The sequence below is a fragment of the Pholis gunnellus genome (genome assembly GCF_910591455.1).
Source record: "Pholis gunnellus genome assembly, chromosome: 10".
NCBI classification, from domain to species: domain Eukaryota; kingdom Metazoa; phylum Chordata; class Actinopteri; order Perciformes; family Pholidae; genus Pholis; species Pholis gunnellus.
This window is the reverse complement of record NC_136537.1, coordinates 13,913,490-13,928,480: the sequence shown is the minus strand read 5'-3', so window position 1 is coordinate 13,928,480 and position 14,991 is coordinate 13,913,490. Positions and strand designations below refer to the sequence as shown.

The 14,991-nt window shown below is 41.8% G+C and overlaps 1 protein-coding gene across 1 annotated transcript in view; it reads left to right on the top strand.

Moving 5' to 3' along the window:
* dock2 (dedicator of cytokinesis 2) overlaps positions 1-14,991 on the top strand; it is an 87,635-nt gene that overhangs the window by 17,238 nt on the left and 55,406 nt on the right. Inside the window, exons 22-24 of the mRNA XM_079167992.1 lie at positions 3,884-3,992; positions 4,355-4,425; positions 6,854-6,960. Coding sequence (XP_079024118.1) covers positions 3,884-3,992; positions 4,355-4,425; positions 6,854-6,960 — 287 coding nt within the window. The remainder of the gene's footprint in view (positions 1-3,883; positions 3,993-4,354; positions 4,426-6,853; positions 6,961-14,991) is intronic.

The following is a 14,991-nucleotide window of genomic DNA, read 5'->3' as shown; positions in this document are numbered from 1 at the left end:
ATCCACAGCAAGAGTTGTGTTCCTCGCCCGTTGGTGGCAAGAGTACGTGTGTGTGTGTGTGTGTTTGGTATATAAGACACAACCGTGTGTGTAGTTGAGTGCTTGTTCACATAATGCAAGGCTTACTGTGTGTATTGTGTAGAAGCAGTGTATTAGTGGTTGTATATAAGGTGGAGTGGTATCTATCTGTGTGCGTGTGCTGATGTGTTTGTGTGCGTTTGCCATTCGAAGTCCACTCGTCGATGAAGGTCTGCCTTTTTAATCTTCTGGAGGGCATTGTTTGTGCCGGCTTTGTTTGGTCTAAAATTGGTGGGTTTGTTTATCGACATGTTTGTTTATTTATTCAGTGTGTAGCGGATTTGTGTGGCTGCATGAGTGTGGATTCCCTAGTGGGTGAGTGTGTGTGCGTGTTTCTGTGCATTTGTAGGTACATGTGTGTACAATAGCCCACACATATGCGTTTAATCATACTGTGAGTATATGCCTGTGTGTGTGTGTGTGTGTGTGTGTGTGTGTGTGTGTGTGTGTGTGTGCGCGTGCGCGGACCACATTACAGCCCCACGGCTCCTGGAGCTCCAGTCGCCAGCCTCTCCTGAGTATCTCCAAGCCGATAAATCTCACTCTCCTTCTCTCCTCCTCTCCTCCTCTATCTGTCGTCCCCCAACTACCTGCAGCCGACAACTTCAACTTGCTCTGCATCCAAAGTTTTCACATCAGGTTTCTCCACTTACAAGACCTTGCCATGCCAACAGAGAATCAGCTATTCAAGGGAGCCCCTGGTACTGTTAGTGAATCTGCAAGGCTCCATCGTCATCGCCATCAAGACTAGCAGTCATTAATAGTTAAATAGGCCGAACTGAAGATTTATTAGCTTGTCAAACCGGCTTCATGTTCATGCAGTCTATTACGAACGTGTGATGTTTGCTTCAAAAATATGTAAGGCATGCTGTACTAGATTTTGCTCTTTCCTTCACCTTCTCTCTGTCCTTCACGCCCTAGCTCTCACATTACTTCCCCGTAGTCTAGTTCATCAGGTGTATCGGTTTCTTTTTCCTTCCCTGGAGCACCTGCTATGTTCTATATTTCTCTTCTGTCTTATCCTCCTCTCTTTCTTTCCATCCCTCCCTTCAACTTTAAATCTCACCTTCTCCCTTCCCTTCATTCCGCCTCTTTTAATCTTTTTTCGTACCCTTTTTCCGTGGAAGCACGATGCATCTTATCATTTAAAAAATAAGGATGTTTTCTATTATGAACAGGTTTTCTCATTATATATCTTATTATTATGAGATCACCCCTGTTTCCCAAAAAATCTTATGATATGATTACGTAATCGTTTGTAGTTATCACAAAGACTTTCCAATGTTCTTATCTCAATAGTGGCAGACATAATATCTGGTTATAATAACATAACATTGATCGAATTGAGATGTACTATTATTATTATTTACTATTACAATATTTACTTATTGGCATAAGGGGTCTACAATAAACTCTTAAACAGATAGGATTTTACAATACCCAAGGTAATTGTGTGACTCTGCCCCAATTTTTGAAAGTTTAACCGATCAGTCTTGGGAGCAATATCATTTTTATAATACTTTATTGATGCATCACAGCAAAGTTGGTCACTGCACCATTTTTTCACTTGCAAATGATCCGCATTTACATTTTTTACTGCTTGGTCCAGAGGGGGAACAGCTATTATAATTTATAACAAGTTGACATTTGTGACTGATTTCATTTTCCCTTGTTGTTCTCCTTTTCCTTTTCCTCCTCTTATTAGAAACTGCATGCAGCTGAGCCGTCCTTCTGTACTTTTCCTTCCACTACCTTCCATTCTTCAGACTTTTCCTCAGTGTTCCTCACTCATTTCCTTCCCCTCTGTTCATTTCCTGTCCTTCATCCCTCTCTCTCTCTCCTCTCCATCCATCTCCAGTATTAGTTTCCTGAGGTAGTATGATGTACTTCTGCTGTTGTGCTCATGTGTGGGTATTTAGTGCCTGTGCGTGTGTATTTGTGTATGTGTGAAGTGGTACTTTACAGGCTCTAACAGGCTATACACAGTATAACTATTTTAGTGAAGAGTGCGTATATATATATATATATATATATATATATGCACACACACACACACACACGCACATTCATGCACAGATAGGCCTGTTGGATTAAGCAGGACAATGCGTCTGTAATCATAATTGTACTCTGCAAAGAGCCCAGTGATAATACCTCTGTGTGTTACCACCTAATCCCTCCCCCCACATGCTAAATTTGCTGTGTGCCACATGCTAATCCTTCCCTCCAGAACGCATAACTTCTGTTGTAATTAACAACTGCACAGCTCCACTAAATCGCACAGAGATAGTGAGGAGACGGGGGAAGGAAAGGGGCGGAGAAATGGATGAGAGAGAAGTTTGCTTGGGGTGGAGGAAGTTCGACTGAAGGGATGGTAGAGGAATGTGTGGGTGTGTGTATGGGATGTGCATAGCGGCAACAAAGATAACCCAGTTTATTTTTTTTAGTCAGAGGAGCATTGTTCTAATCACTGCAGTCAGTGCTTGTCAATGTTTAATACTGCAGTAGTTTGCTGCACCTGTTTAATAGACTATAGTCCTTGGATCACATTGTGTGGTTGTACACATTGTGCACAGTGTGACACTTCTTGTGTCACAGTCTTACAGCTTCATATGTAGAATTCAATTTTGACTTAAAGGCATCAAATGAAGCATTTTCCTTAGGTTGCTCAAGTGCGTCCGTAGTAAAACGTAGTGACCAGGTTCCATCGCTGTCTCCGTCTCTCCTCTGCTCTCTGTCTTTGTCATGGATGTATAAAGAGGGTCTGTGTGTCTTTTTTACCAAGAGTGGGACACACACACAAGGCAGAGCAGAGAGGTCACAGTGGACAGGATGAGGCGTGCCCTTCAACTGCTTTCACTCAAAATCCGTCAGTGCTGCACTTCCCCGCAGGGTTGTGCGGCAGGAAGTGTGGGCGTGTTTATTTGTGCTTTAGAACCTAACCTCCACGAAGCAATCAGGAAATAACGTTTTCTTTCTCTGATTCACTGCTTTGCTCTCGCTAACGCCGCTCCCTCTCTTCACTAACTCGCTCGTTGAGCCAAGGTGGAGGGGGCAACCATATTATTAAATGAATAAGTGAGGAACTGCAGCCAATTCAGTTGATGCCGCATTTCCATGAAATCACAAGGATCTCGGTGTAATTTCCCTTGTTGTTAGATTGCTCTGACTTATCACAGAGAGAGCCTTCGCTGTTCCGATCAAAATAACTTTAAAAACATTATCATTACTAACTCTGAATCAGTATAAACTGTGATGAGAAAACTACAGCATTGTAATTTACATCCCATTGATTGAAACTCTCACCTGGCTCAAGTGATGGAGGCGACAGATGATTAAGAAGCAAACAAGCAAAGGAAGCAAGTACAAGAGATGCAATGAACTAAACCATGAATGAATTGTCCAGCCATATATGTTCATCTAACTTTATTTTGTTTTATATAAGGTAATACACTTACTAACTTTTATTTTGCATTGCACTAAATAATCTTTCCATATTTCTGTTGTTCTGGAACATATAAATAAGGATTCTTTCTGTCTACATTTACATCCAACTTCAGCTTCTTATCAGATTTCCTTGTTTTGACACTTTGTCTCTGATTGTCTCTCTCCACCCTCACTAATTATTCATCCCCCTGTTGTTTTTATCTCATTTGTCAATTCGTTCCTACATCTTTCACTTCATCTCTCCTGCTAATCATGTCACGCATTTTTTTTCTGATGTTCGTCTGATGCTTCTGTCTTTCAATCTGTTCCTGATTTTTTTTTTTTCCGTAGCATTTCCATTAATTTCCTGTTGCCCTCCTAGGCTGTACGAGGGGAAGGAGCAGGAGGAGTTTGAGGAGTCACTGAGGAAGCTTTTTGAGTCCATCAACAGCCTGATGAGAACAGACTACAACACCACTCTGCTGCTCAGGGTAATCATGCATATTCACCCGTCACAGCATACTTCCCCACCTAGCACTCTTCTTTCTTCTCATCTTTCTTCTTGCCCCTTTCCTGCTTCTACCTCGTTTTTTTTTTCAACATTTACCTGATTCTGTCTCATTTTCATGCTCCTTCTCTAATGTGATCTCTCAATCTGATAATTATTACATTATAAAAAGTCACAAAAAGTTAGGCAGACAAACAAGCCTTGTGAAACATAAACAAGTCATTTTCTCACACTTGTGATCAGAGGCTACTTGATGCCAAAGTCACCCTCTGTTCAACAGCAGCTTCCACATTTCAAGACAGTTTTTTTTTTAAGTGTTTACTTCTTGGTTGTGTGTGTCATCAGGTTGCTGCTCTGAAGTACCTGCCAACAGTCCTGCATGATGTTGAGAAAGTGTTTGATGCCAAACTCCTCAGGTAAGCTTGCCTTTTAAACACACACACACACACACACACACACACACTAGCACCTTATCTTTAGTCCCATTCAGGGACACTGATAGAGAGGATATATGGGAGCTTTCAGCTCAGCTGAAGTTTTTCCTCTTGGCTTTGTTCAGTGACCCCCATCCTTCTGTCCCCCACACATTCCATCCTGGTTGAGCCCACCTTCTTTATCAGGTGATAAAAATCTCATCAAACTGACATATCCACAAGGACACACACTCAAACGCACTCTGTGCCTCCTTCATGTTGCCTGTGAGTGAATTGACAATTTCGGTGAAACCATCAAACAAAACCCATTTGAACCTCTTCACTCAGGTTTATTCTGAGTCTCCTGACGAGCAATACGACGGACTTGGAATGGCTTGTTTAACCTCTCTTTGACCCCGCATCAAATGTACAATATACAGTTTAGCCCAGAAAATGTCTTCAGCGTATACACTTTACCAGTGGCAACACTTCAGGCAGTTGATTTGTCCTCTAGCAATTCCACAACCTAACATGGATCCATTTCTTTGGTACGGCCTTGTTACTTTACCGGATGAAGATTTTAATTGATGTCCTCTTGACTGGCCACATTCTATTTCAAACACCCTCATCCTCATGATTTCTCTTTTCACCTTTCTGTGACCCATGTGTGCTTTTGTGAGTTTGGATTATCCACATCTGCCAGCTCAGTCTCTGGAGTGGCTCGATGTCAACGCGGTGTCACAAAGGTGCCACCTTTAACACCTGCCACAAAGACACGCACCAGCAAATACGCACATACACAGGTAGATGAGGTGATGCGGGGCAGAGCGTTTTAAAAATCAGCGCACATATTCTCACTTTCTGTCATTCATTTTCTCTTTCTGTCTCTTCCACACACATTCACTCAACCCCTATTGTCTGACTTCTTCACTTCTTTACTCACACATGCACAAACATATAGCCGAGCCATCTAAACTTGAAAGCAAGGTCCCCATTGCATTCCTGATCAGAAATGCCTCGGGCGAGGTTTCCAAACGCAAGCTGTGTGAATTACAATCACCACGCAATGAGGTAGACATCAAAGCTTTGTCTCAGCCTCTTTATAGTCACATTCCTGCACCTTGTAAACGGGACGAGCACAGACGTCGTCCCCTATGACTTGTTTTGTTTGCTCTATGTGTCCTTTCCTGTGTGTGACTTTGGTCCTGTTCAGGCGGGGCATTAAAAGGATTGCTTGGGTGTTTTGAAGTGGAGATGTGTTGGGTACTTATCCATAGTCCGTGTATTACCTATAAGGTTGATGGCGGTTGACATGCACCTAGTTTGGAGAAACAGACACGGGGACGGGGGCAGCAGCAAAATGTATTTTAGCCACCTAAAAGAAAGGCCCACTTAAAAAAAATCAGCATCCAGTCAAGCGTATGCTATATTTTCAATATTTTTACCACTTCGTCTCGCTATCAGACGGCCCTTTCCGAAGGAGAACTTGACTTTAAGCAAAGCTTATCTATGCTCTCGTCATAGCCACCAGACTCAGTTTACAACAGTAAAGATAAGTTTCACTTTCAGTTTAGTTCCCTGTCAGGAAAATATTCTAAAGATAGCATACACTTAAACTTAAATCTGAAGGCATCTTGGCCGCATTCACACATGTACTTAGAGCTGTGCACTTGTGATCGGATCACCCAAGATGCATGTTAATGCCAGGTCTGAACGGGGCCTATGTGGGATAGGCTGACATTTTGGGTTTTAATTAAATTCAGCTCAGATGATTAGTGGGCCTGATAAGTCTGCGCTGAGCCTCTGTGCCCCAGCGTGTCTTCGTGCCAGCTTATGCACATCAAAAGTCATGGAAACCTTTGTTGTGTTTGGGGGTGGCAGTGGTGCATTTCATTCTTTTATATCATTATTAAAAGTGCTTCTGCAACCAGTGTGGCATAATTTAAAGAGATGGAGACAAAGTAAGAGACAGACCAACAAATGTAGATAGAGGGTTTGCCATGCTCCGAGCAATCAATCTTCCTAAGTGACATCAGGGCTTGCAACCAGCCTGTTTAATTATTCTAAAATTGAATTTGGGGCGGAGGATGACTCAAACCTGTGTCTTCATTAAAGCGTGTTTAGGCTTTGGCTCATTTGTTTTCATGCTGCATACACAGATTTGCTCATGTCTACTTCCACTGTGCTATTAGTGGTTGCATAATGTATGACCTTAAAGGAGAGATGTTTAAAGCTTGACTTATTAAGATGTGGTTGTGTTTTTAATCTTTATTACGTATTGGGAATAATCAGAGTGAGGCAAATTTTTTTTTGTTAATCAAAATGTGGAAGAATTTATTGTGCCCATTTTCAAGAAAACAACCCTGTTGCTCCTCCTGTGTAAGGATCTTGCTGATTATTTATTCCACTGCCTATTGCTTTCTCTCTCCAGTGAGCAGCTGCATGACTTTTATTCCTGCATCCCCCCTGAGAAACTCCAGAAACGGAAGGTGGCCTCCATGACTGAAATTGTCAGCAGCCAACTCTTCCAGAAACAAGGTGTGTCATTTTTTTAAAGTTATAGGCCTTCGCACTGAGCTGCTAACAAATAGCTGACTTAATGGTTGTGTGAAGAACCAATCACAGATGTGCACAGTACCAAACAAATGCCAACTCAATCGGGTTGAAATCCAACCAAGCATTAGTTGCTTCTCACTTAAAGGTTGAGATCACATTAAAAGGTCTATTATACAGTGAATAATTCCAGCCCAGCAACAGGACTGAGCACACAGCTGTTCCCACTGTACTTTATGACCAGTAAGGGTGTCTTTTGCTTCAGAGGTTTAATCTTGATACAGCACATTGCATAAAAGTGTGATACAAAGTGCAAGGGTATATCCATTCCCTGTAGGGCAATCCAGTAAAGTACTCTGGATAAAAGCATTAGCCAAATGGTGAAAGGTCATACTAGTGTTTATGCATTCATGCTGTATTTGCTTTACTGATGCGCACACACACACACACACACACACACACACACACACACACACATTCAAGTTGATTTCATTTATATAGAAATGACTTGTCCCATCATGTAACATAATGAAAGAATTTTGAATTGCGAATATTTACCCGATTTACCGTGTTCATTTGTTTGTTGTTAGGTTTTAAAAAAATGAAGGATACACCTACTCTACCATTATGGTAGCATTCAAATAAAAGGCGACATAGATATTTGTGAGTAGTTTGCCAAAACAATCTTTTCCTCTGGGTATTTTCTACTGAGATAAAGAAAGCAATATGGACATTTGATGTTGATGCTGAAACAAACCATTTCAGTGCTGCTATGTTCACCTCCACTGACATTACAATCAGCGCAATGGACCCCAGTCTGATACCACCTTATTACAATCAGCAGAGGCACCAGTTAATGTCATGGTAAATGTCAATTCAAGTCACTCTTGCTGAGATTAAACAGTCATGAGGCTAAAATAAATTCGACCTAAACATATATTTGTAATCATTGGCAATATATATATATATATATTTTTTTGTCCTTGAGGTGTTGACATTACCGATCCGCCCAGACTGAAAATGTCCATGAACCTTATTGCAAGCAGAGAATGACTATGCCATTCACGCCCCAGTAGGTGATGGTGGTGAATACAGAGAAATACAAACATTATCCATATTAATGTCACAGGTGAGTCTTCTGCCAAAAGAGAAGAAGTAATGTCGGCTAACGTTTCAGGCATATTTGTAAGACAGGAAGTGTTTTCAGAGTGCTGCAGTTTTCACTGTCATTAATGTGTCACTTCTCAGACCATGCCTAGTATTCTAAGTGATTTTCACTAGATTTGGCATAATTGCCAGGGACACATGTTTTTGTCTGTATCATACCTTTAAAATCCAGTACATGAATGATAACGCACCCCCCCCACCAATCTGAGTGCACCCCCTACCTCTGTTCAGCCCTTTTATGTCTGTCTAATTTGCTTGTAGCGGGGTGATAAGTGGCGGTTCCCCCTGCAGGGGACCACATGGTGATGGATAGAGTGGGCTAATGTTTTGCTGGTGTATATTACACAGTTGATAAGGGGGATAATCGGGACTCTGCAGCGCCAACTGAAGAGTTGTAAGTAGGCTGTGAGTGATTGTGGTAGACCAAAGTTGGTTCAGAAATCACTAAGTGGGACTGAGAAGGGGTACCTGCTGGGCTGGGCCAGACAGATTCAGTGACTTCATGGACATTGCAGGTTGTGTATGAGAATGAATTCATGCACACATGGAGCAAACACATTTGTATGCATTTGTATCAGAGAGACTGGTGACACTATATCCTGGCATGCGTGTATTTGTGCATTTAAGTGTTTGTGCAGTGGTGCATGCTAAATGGGCACTACTTTTGGATGTTGTTTCTTCCCACTGTAGCAGTGGGTCCTCTCATCAGTCAGTCACTGCCAGCCAAGTCAGTGGCCGGTCCAGAATACGGTCCTTTGGTATTGATCCTGGTTCAGATGATTGACTCCCCGGGGGCGACGACGACAGGCTCAGTCTCTGGCTAGCTGTCAGCACGCTCAAAGTCACACTCTGTCACCAGGAAAGGAAGGGGAGAGGGAAGAGAGCGATGGAAATAACAGGACAGGGAGCAATGGGGATGTCGGGTAGAAAAGAGAGAGAGCATAATAAAGAGATATAGCTACATATTGTTGGCAAACTAAGTCCTCGGAATTATCATTATGTCATCATCAGCCTGGAGTGTTTCGATATGCCAATAGCCATTTATAGAGTTTGTCATTTTTTAAATGGTGGAAGTGTCAGTTGGGAATTAACCACTTCAGATGCAAAAAATTATGAAGATGGTATCAGGCAGAGGTAGAGGAGAGACCAAGGAGACACGAACAAACAGAGGAGGAAAGGATGGAAAATGGAAAAGGGATATGAGACACAAAGGAGTTGGGAAGAATCTTTGGGAAAATAGAAGAAACGAGACTGGGAAGAGAGGAAAGAGGGACGACATGATGATTGGTAAAGGTGGGGCAGAGGGTAAAGGGATGGGAAAGATGGATGACAGAGGAGTAGGGAAGTGACAGAGGCTGGTTAGAAAAAGAAGAAACGAGGGATTTGAGACCAATAAAGATAGAGGAGAGAACAGGTGGGTGGTGATGGTGCCAAAAGGAAACAAAATAGCTTGGGGAGAGTGCAAAATAGAAGTTTGTGAGAGAGACTGGCCTTGTTTTGCTATTAAACAGTCCAGTGATTAAAGTTTTAAGGCCGGCTCACACGCAATCTATCAGCAAACCCACATTCCCCCCTCTCTTCTCCCCCATCCTCTGGCACTGTGCTTATTTATTTATTCGCTCTTTTATACATTGGTCTATTCCATCTCGATCTCTGCCTCACCAAATGAGCGCTGACACTCGGTCTAATTGAGATGCATTTTAGCACTGGGATGCTAATCAGAGGGCTTCTATGCTAGGGTGTCATTTGTCCGGGAGGCTGAAAAATGCAGCAGAGCTAGATCATATATTTATAATGGCTCATGGCCCCCGGTGTCCTATCACTGCTCTGCAATACATATTTAATAACCCTACCTGCCTGTCTGACTGTCTGTCTCAGCAGGTCTGCCACACTCGCTCACCAGGGAAAAATGTCACTGACAGTGTAGGAGAGGTTAGATGATAGAAGGGGAGGGTGTGTGTGTGTGTGTGTGTGTGTGTGTGTGTGTGTGTGTGTGTCAGTGTAAGACAAGAGATCACCATCATGTTTGACAGAGTGTAAGAATGAACGATCCAAGGGATCATTATTTTTTGGCTTTTACTGTATATTCTGAATATTCATCGTCCTTTTATTGCAGATGTAAAAGGAACTGATTACAAAATCCATTATACAAGCATTTGGGTGGTAATTGGATTATAAAAGCACCGACTGCAATGCATCCTCTCTGTATTTAAAATCTGGATGAAAGTTGGTATCAATGAATCAGCTCCTTTCTGAAAATTATGTTGGTGAAATTGAGCAAAACACAGAAAATAATAAGTCTTTAACAACCATGTATGTAAGATTGTTGTTATTCAGTGGGAAAGCATTTGCTATTTTTGTAATGAGGTCCTGTCACATGGTCACAGGTATTTGGTTTTCTCCAAAATTTGAAGTGTGTGTGTGTGTGTGTGTGTGTGTGTGTGTGTGTGTGTGTGTGTGTGTGTGTGTGTGTGTGTGTGTGTGTGTGTGTGTGTGTGCGCTAACTTGCAGATTTTGTCTGTCCATGTGCTTGGCTTTCTCATGACTGGTTGCATCCATGGGCAGCATTTGAAGGATTGGATTTTTTTTTTCTTTCTTACGCTCCTGATTAAGGCTTTTGGCAACACATACTGTATACACACAAACACACACAGGCACACATGCACAGATACACATGTGCATCCTGTCTTACTGGTTAATCTGATTTTGAGACGAAATTAAATTTACGAGGCGCATTATGGCTCAATTTAGGCAAATTACAATGCCGTCAGGCAATCACTGTGACAGATTGAGAGCATCAACACTGATAAGGGGAAAAAAAGAACGAGAGATCAGGGAGAGCAAATAGCAGAGGGACATAGGGATGAGTCTGTCATTGTGTTCGCCCACTCATTTCCCAAAGCTGGCCAAAGTCCCCGATTCAATTCAATCCACTAACCCTCTACATTTTCTCAGCCAGGCCGCCATTTCCCCTCCTCCATCTGTACAGCTGGAGAAAAGACTGCAGTCCTGTCACTCGTCTTGTTAAAGAGATTAAAGGAAACCCCATTTGCTTTGGTGTAATGCTCTTGTAAGTTGAATTTCTACAGCAAGGAAAACCCCTTTAACACTACGTGACAATATCCCATAATACAGAAAATCATAAAAGCTGCCTGTGCCATTTCTAACTATAACAATGGTTTATTTTTTAATGTGTCATCCATATCGATCCATAAAAACGACAGCAATCCCATTTATTAAATTGCTTGTGCTTTACTGCAGCGCATTATACCGTATTGTTGACATTGTTCACACCTATGTCTATATCTCCCCCACTGTGATATACTTAACAGATGCATGTCAGTGCTTGATGAATATAGGTGAGTGATGTACTGTACAGTTATTATCGTCAGGATTTAATCAGTGTTGAGTGATCTTGGTTGTTCCAGCATTCTGTACCAATCAGCATTAGTGACTCTAGGTCACTTAAGGCCCCAGTTATGGGGATTCTGAATGTGATTTTCTACATCTGGCCTGTAAGAGAGCTTAAGATGACTGAGATATCACCCTGTAACTAAGCAGGATTTGGCTATAAATCTGGATTTATGTGGTCTAAAGTAAGATTAGGCTGTGTTTGTATCTTAAACTAAATCTTTGTTTAAAAGCAAATGCAAAAAGCCATTGTTTTTATTGGTGAAAATATGGTATGTGATATGTGTGAGGGTTACCCTAAAGGTAAGCAAGTGTGTTCACCACAAACGACCTGCATGCATTTATTGTTATGGCTTTCTGCAAGCCTTTAGCAAAGCAGCTTGTTGAGCTGTAATTTCAAAGCTGTCAGCTTTACTGCTGCTCAGGTTGTCTGAGTATGAAACAGGTTGCTTGCTGGCCCAAGAAGCCCCCATGTGTCCATATGTTCTATCCCTAGTTATATAGACATATTAAAAGACAGTTATGTGAATCATAGAAGAAAAAAAAATCAAATGGCTGCTGTGTCTCTCTTAAAGCTGTCTAAAATCTAAAGTGCTTCTCTCTGTTTTTCACTACAGTATCTTTACAGCACACCTCTTCTATTCTATTCTATCTCATATTATCTTCTCACTACTCTTCTCTCACCTCTTCCCTTACCTCCTACTGTGTCTTGCTCTAATATATAATTCTTTGCCGTGTTACATTACATCAGCCATTGTTACATCACATTAAGGTCCATGTCACGCTTTGCTGTAACTGCATTGAGGTCATGCTCACAAACGCCAGCAAAACCTGCCCACCATACCTGGTAGAGGATTATGAACATAAATTAAGCAGTGGCGTGTGTTTGGGTTTGGGTGTCTGACAGCACAGGAGCCGTCTGCCACATATTATTTTTGGCTGTTGTTTTATAAGCCGACCCAAAATAGCGGTGCTTACTGTAGAGCGGTGGGTTGATGGTTCCAGAGGGTTAATGAGAGAGGGAGGTATTTTTGCCATTCATTCAGAGGCTGCAAGGGCTGCAGTTAGGGACATTGTGGATGTAATGCTGGAAGAAAAGAGGGACGGATGAGACTAATGGAGCAAAGGGAATGGAGTTTAATTATTTTTGGAAATGACTCTGTCTCACAATCTCCCTTTGTCTCATTTATATTCTTATCCATTTGAGTTTGTTGGTTGACTTCGATGGAAACTAAATGCAGCCAAGGACAGTGGAGGGACACAACAGTCAGTGTATCAATGCACTTACCCATTAATTAATTTAATACAGGTGTGAGAGTAGTTGAATGTTAACCAGAGACAGGTGCTACCTGACAGAGCAGCTTGGTGTGCTGTAGCTGTTGTGTTTCTCCGGTTGCAGCAAAATAACATTTCTTGGACTGATTAAAGCTTCGTGATCCCTGTTGGGACCTTGGGTCATTATACAGCAGCGATAACAGTTGAAATAGATGGCATTGAATATATTACGATAAATGATTTCAACACTTTAGTAAAATGGACGTGACATACATAATATGTGAACAAAGATTTGAAGATTCAGCATAGGTTATCACAATTGTGCTCACCCTATCTTTCAACCTGAACAAATACAAAGCAGGATTTAAAAACTGAAATCAGATACAGGCGTAAGCAGAGCCAGCAGCTTCGTGATTTATTACTCTCTTGTTCGAGGACACTGATAATTAACCGGCCCAACAGTCAAAGCATGAACATGGTTCACCACAAGCCATTGATCTGCCATTGATCTGCCTTGGTTAAATTGATCAAAAACGCTGTAGCAACTAATGCTATACCAACAGCCTAATTGGGCAATCAATTAAATAGTCATATGGAAGATGAAGCAGGGGAGGAAGGCACATATGAGGGGTGGCAATTAGTGGGTGACTCCTAGACAGTGACTAAGACAGCTGTTTGAATCACAGGGTAAAATAAATGAAAGCTACATCTGAAAGGACAGCTCAAGGGATAATCTGATCAGTATCAACAGTATCTAGTTTTTGTCATTCTTGTTTTAGTGGTAAACATGACAAACATGCCCATTTCTGACTGGACTAATGAGAAATAGGTTATTTGCAGATGATGTTACACATCGGCATGCTTTTCAGATTGGGGGCAGGCAACTAGAGGCAGTTTCAATACAGCAGCAATAATGCCTACGGTGTTTACGGCTGTTTTCGGGGGAAAAACAAGGCCTACTTTTAAGCCATGAAAATAGTTGTACACAAAGGTGAGAAGTTTAAAAAAACTCACAGAGAAACGACGACAGTGTTTTAGCTAGCTATCTCCAGCTAACTAGTGAGCAAGCTAAAACTGCGAAACACTAGCCACAGCACAAACACCACAGGGTGATAATATCACAGATGTGGCTGGCTATGTTTCCGAAGACATCACCACATGGTCGGTGTTTTTGTTGGTGTTTTTTGTCATTAATTTTATGCGGGAGAAAGCTAGTTGGCTATCTACTGGGAGATTTGCTTTTAGCGATGCTAGCTACCCGGGAAAAAACAAGACGGCAGTCGTTCAATGCTAATTTGGTTCCGAGGTCGTGGACCCAACCACACACAAAATAGTTGGAAGCCTTTAGACTCTTGTACGCCTTCATCTGGCAAGCCGTGTAGTAGGAGGTCTGGAGGACGATCGCCTCCACACCATGCAAATCGGTGTGGAGGCTTGTGGGAAAAATCGCTCTTCATTTTGTAGGGATCCATCCAACAATATGTGTTTCTATTTTCTGGCGATAACTGCTGTGTTCACTTTGCTCCATTTTCAATTTGCGCAGGATATAGGTTCTTCACTTCCTGCCATCCATCTGAATGTCACGTGTCATAATAGTCAGGTGATCGCAAACAAGCTATAGTTTGAAGAAATCATGAAGAAAAGCAATTATGTTCCAGACAGCACCCTTTTCTGTGATTGTGTTTACTTTGGTTTTGCTGACAGTATTTGTTCTGGGCCAAGTCTCCTCAGCATCATAGCAACGATCAAAGTGAAAAATGCACTTTTGGGCATCATTATATATCAACATAATTCACTAGTGCACTCTATCCTCACTAACTTATAGCCCTATACTATTCGGGAGAGCACTCATTTACACAGGCAAGACCATTTTATGCCTTTCTATGAAAGAAATATCATCCCACTAAACCATTTTGAGACGGCTATTTTGTTTACAAATTGTTCGTCAAACATATTTTATCACCACACCATAACAAACCAGCGATTTAAATAAAGGGAGAAGTGAGGACAGACAGGCACAACCTAAATTCATACAGAGAAAATGTAAGGCTTTGAATTTCAAAAGGGTTTTAAAGATGGAGCAAGAGAAAAAATATGAGGGAGGAAGACAAATGAAGGGTGGAGGCAGAGTGGATGAGGGGAGACACCCACAGTGACACAGAG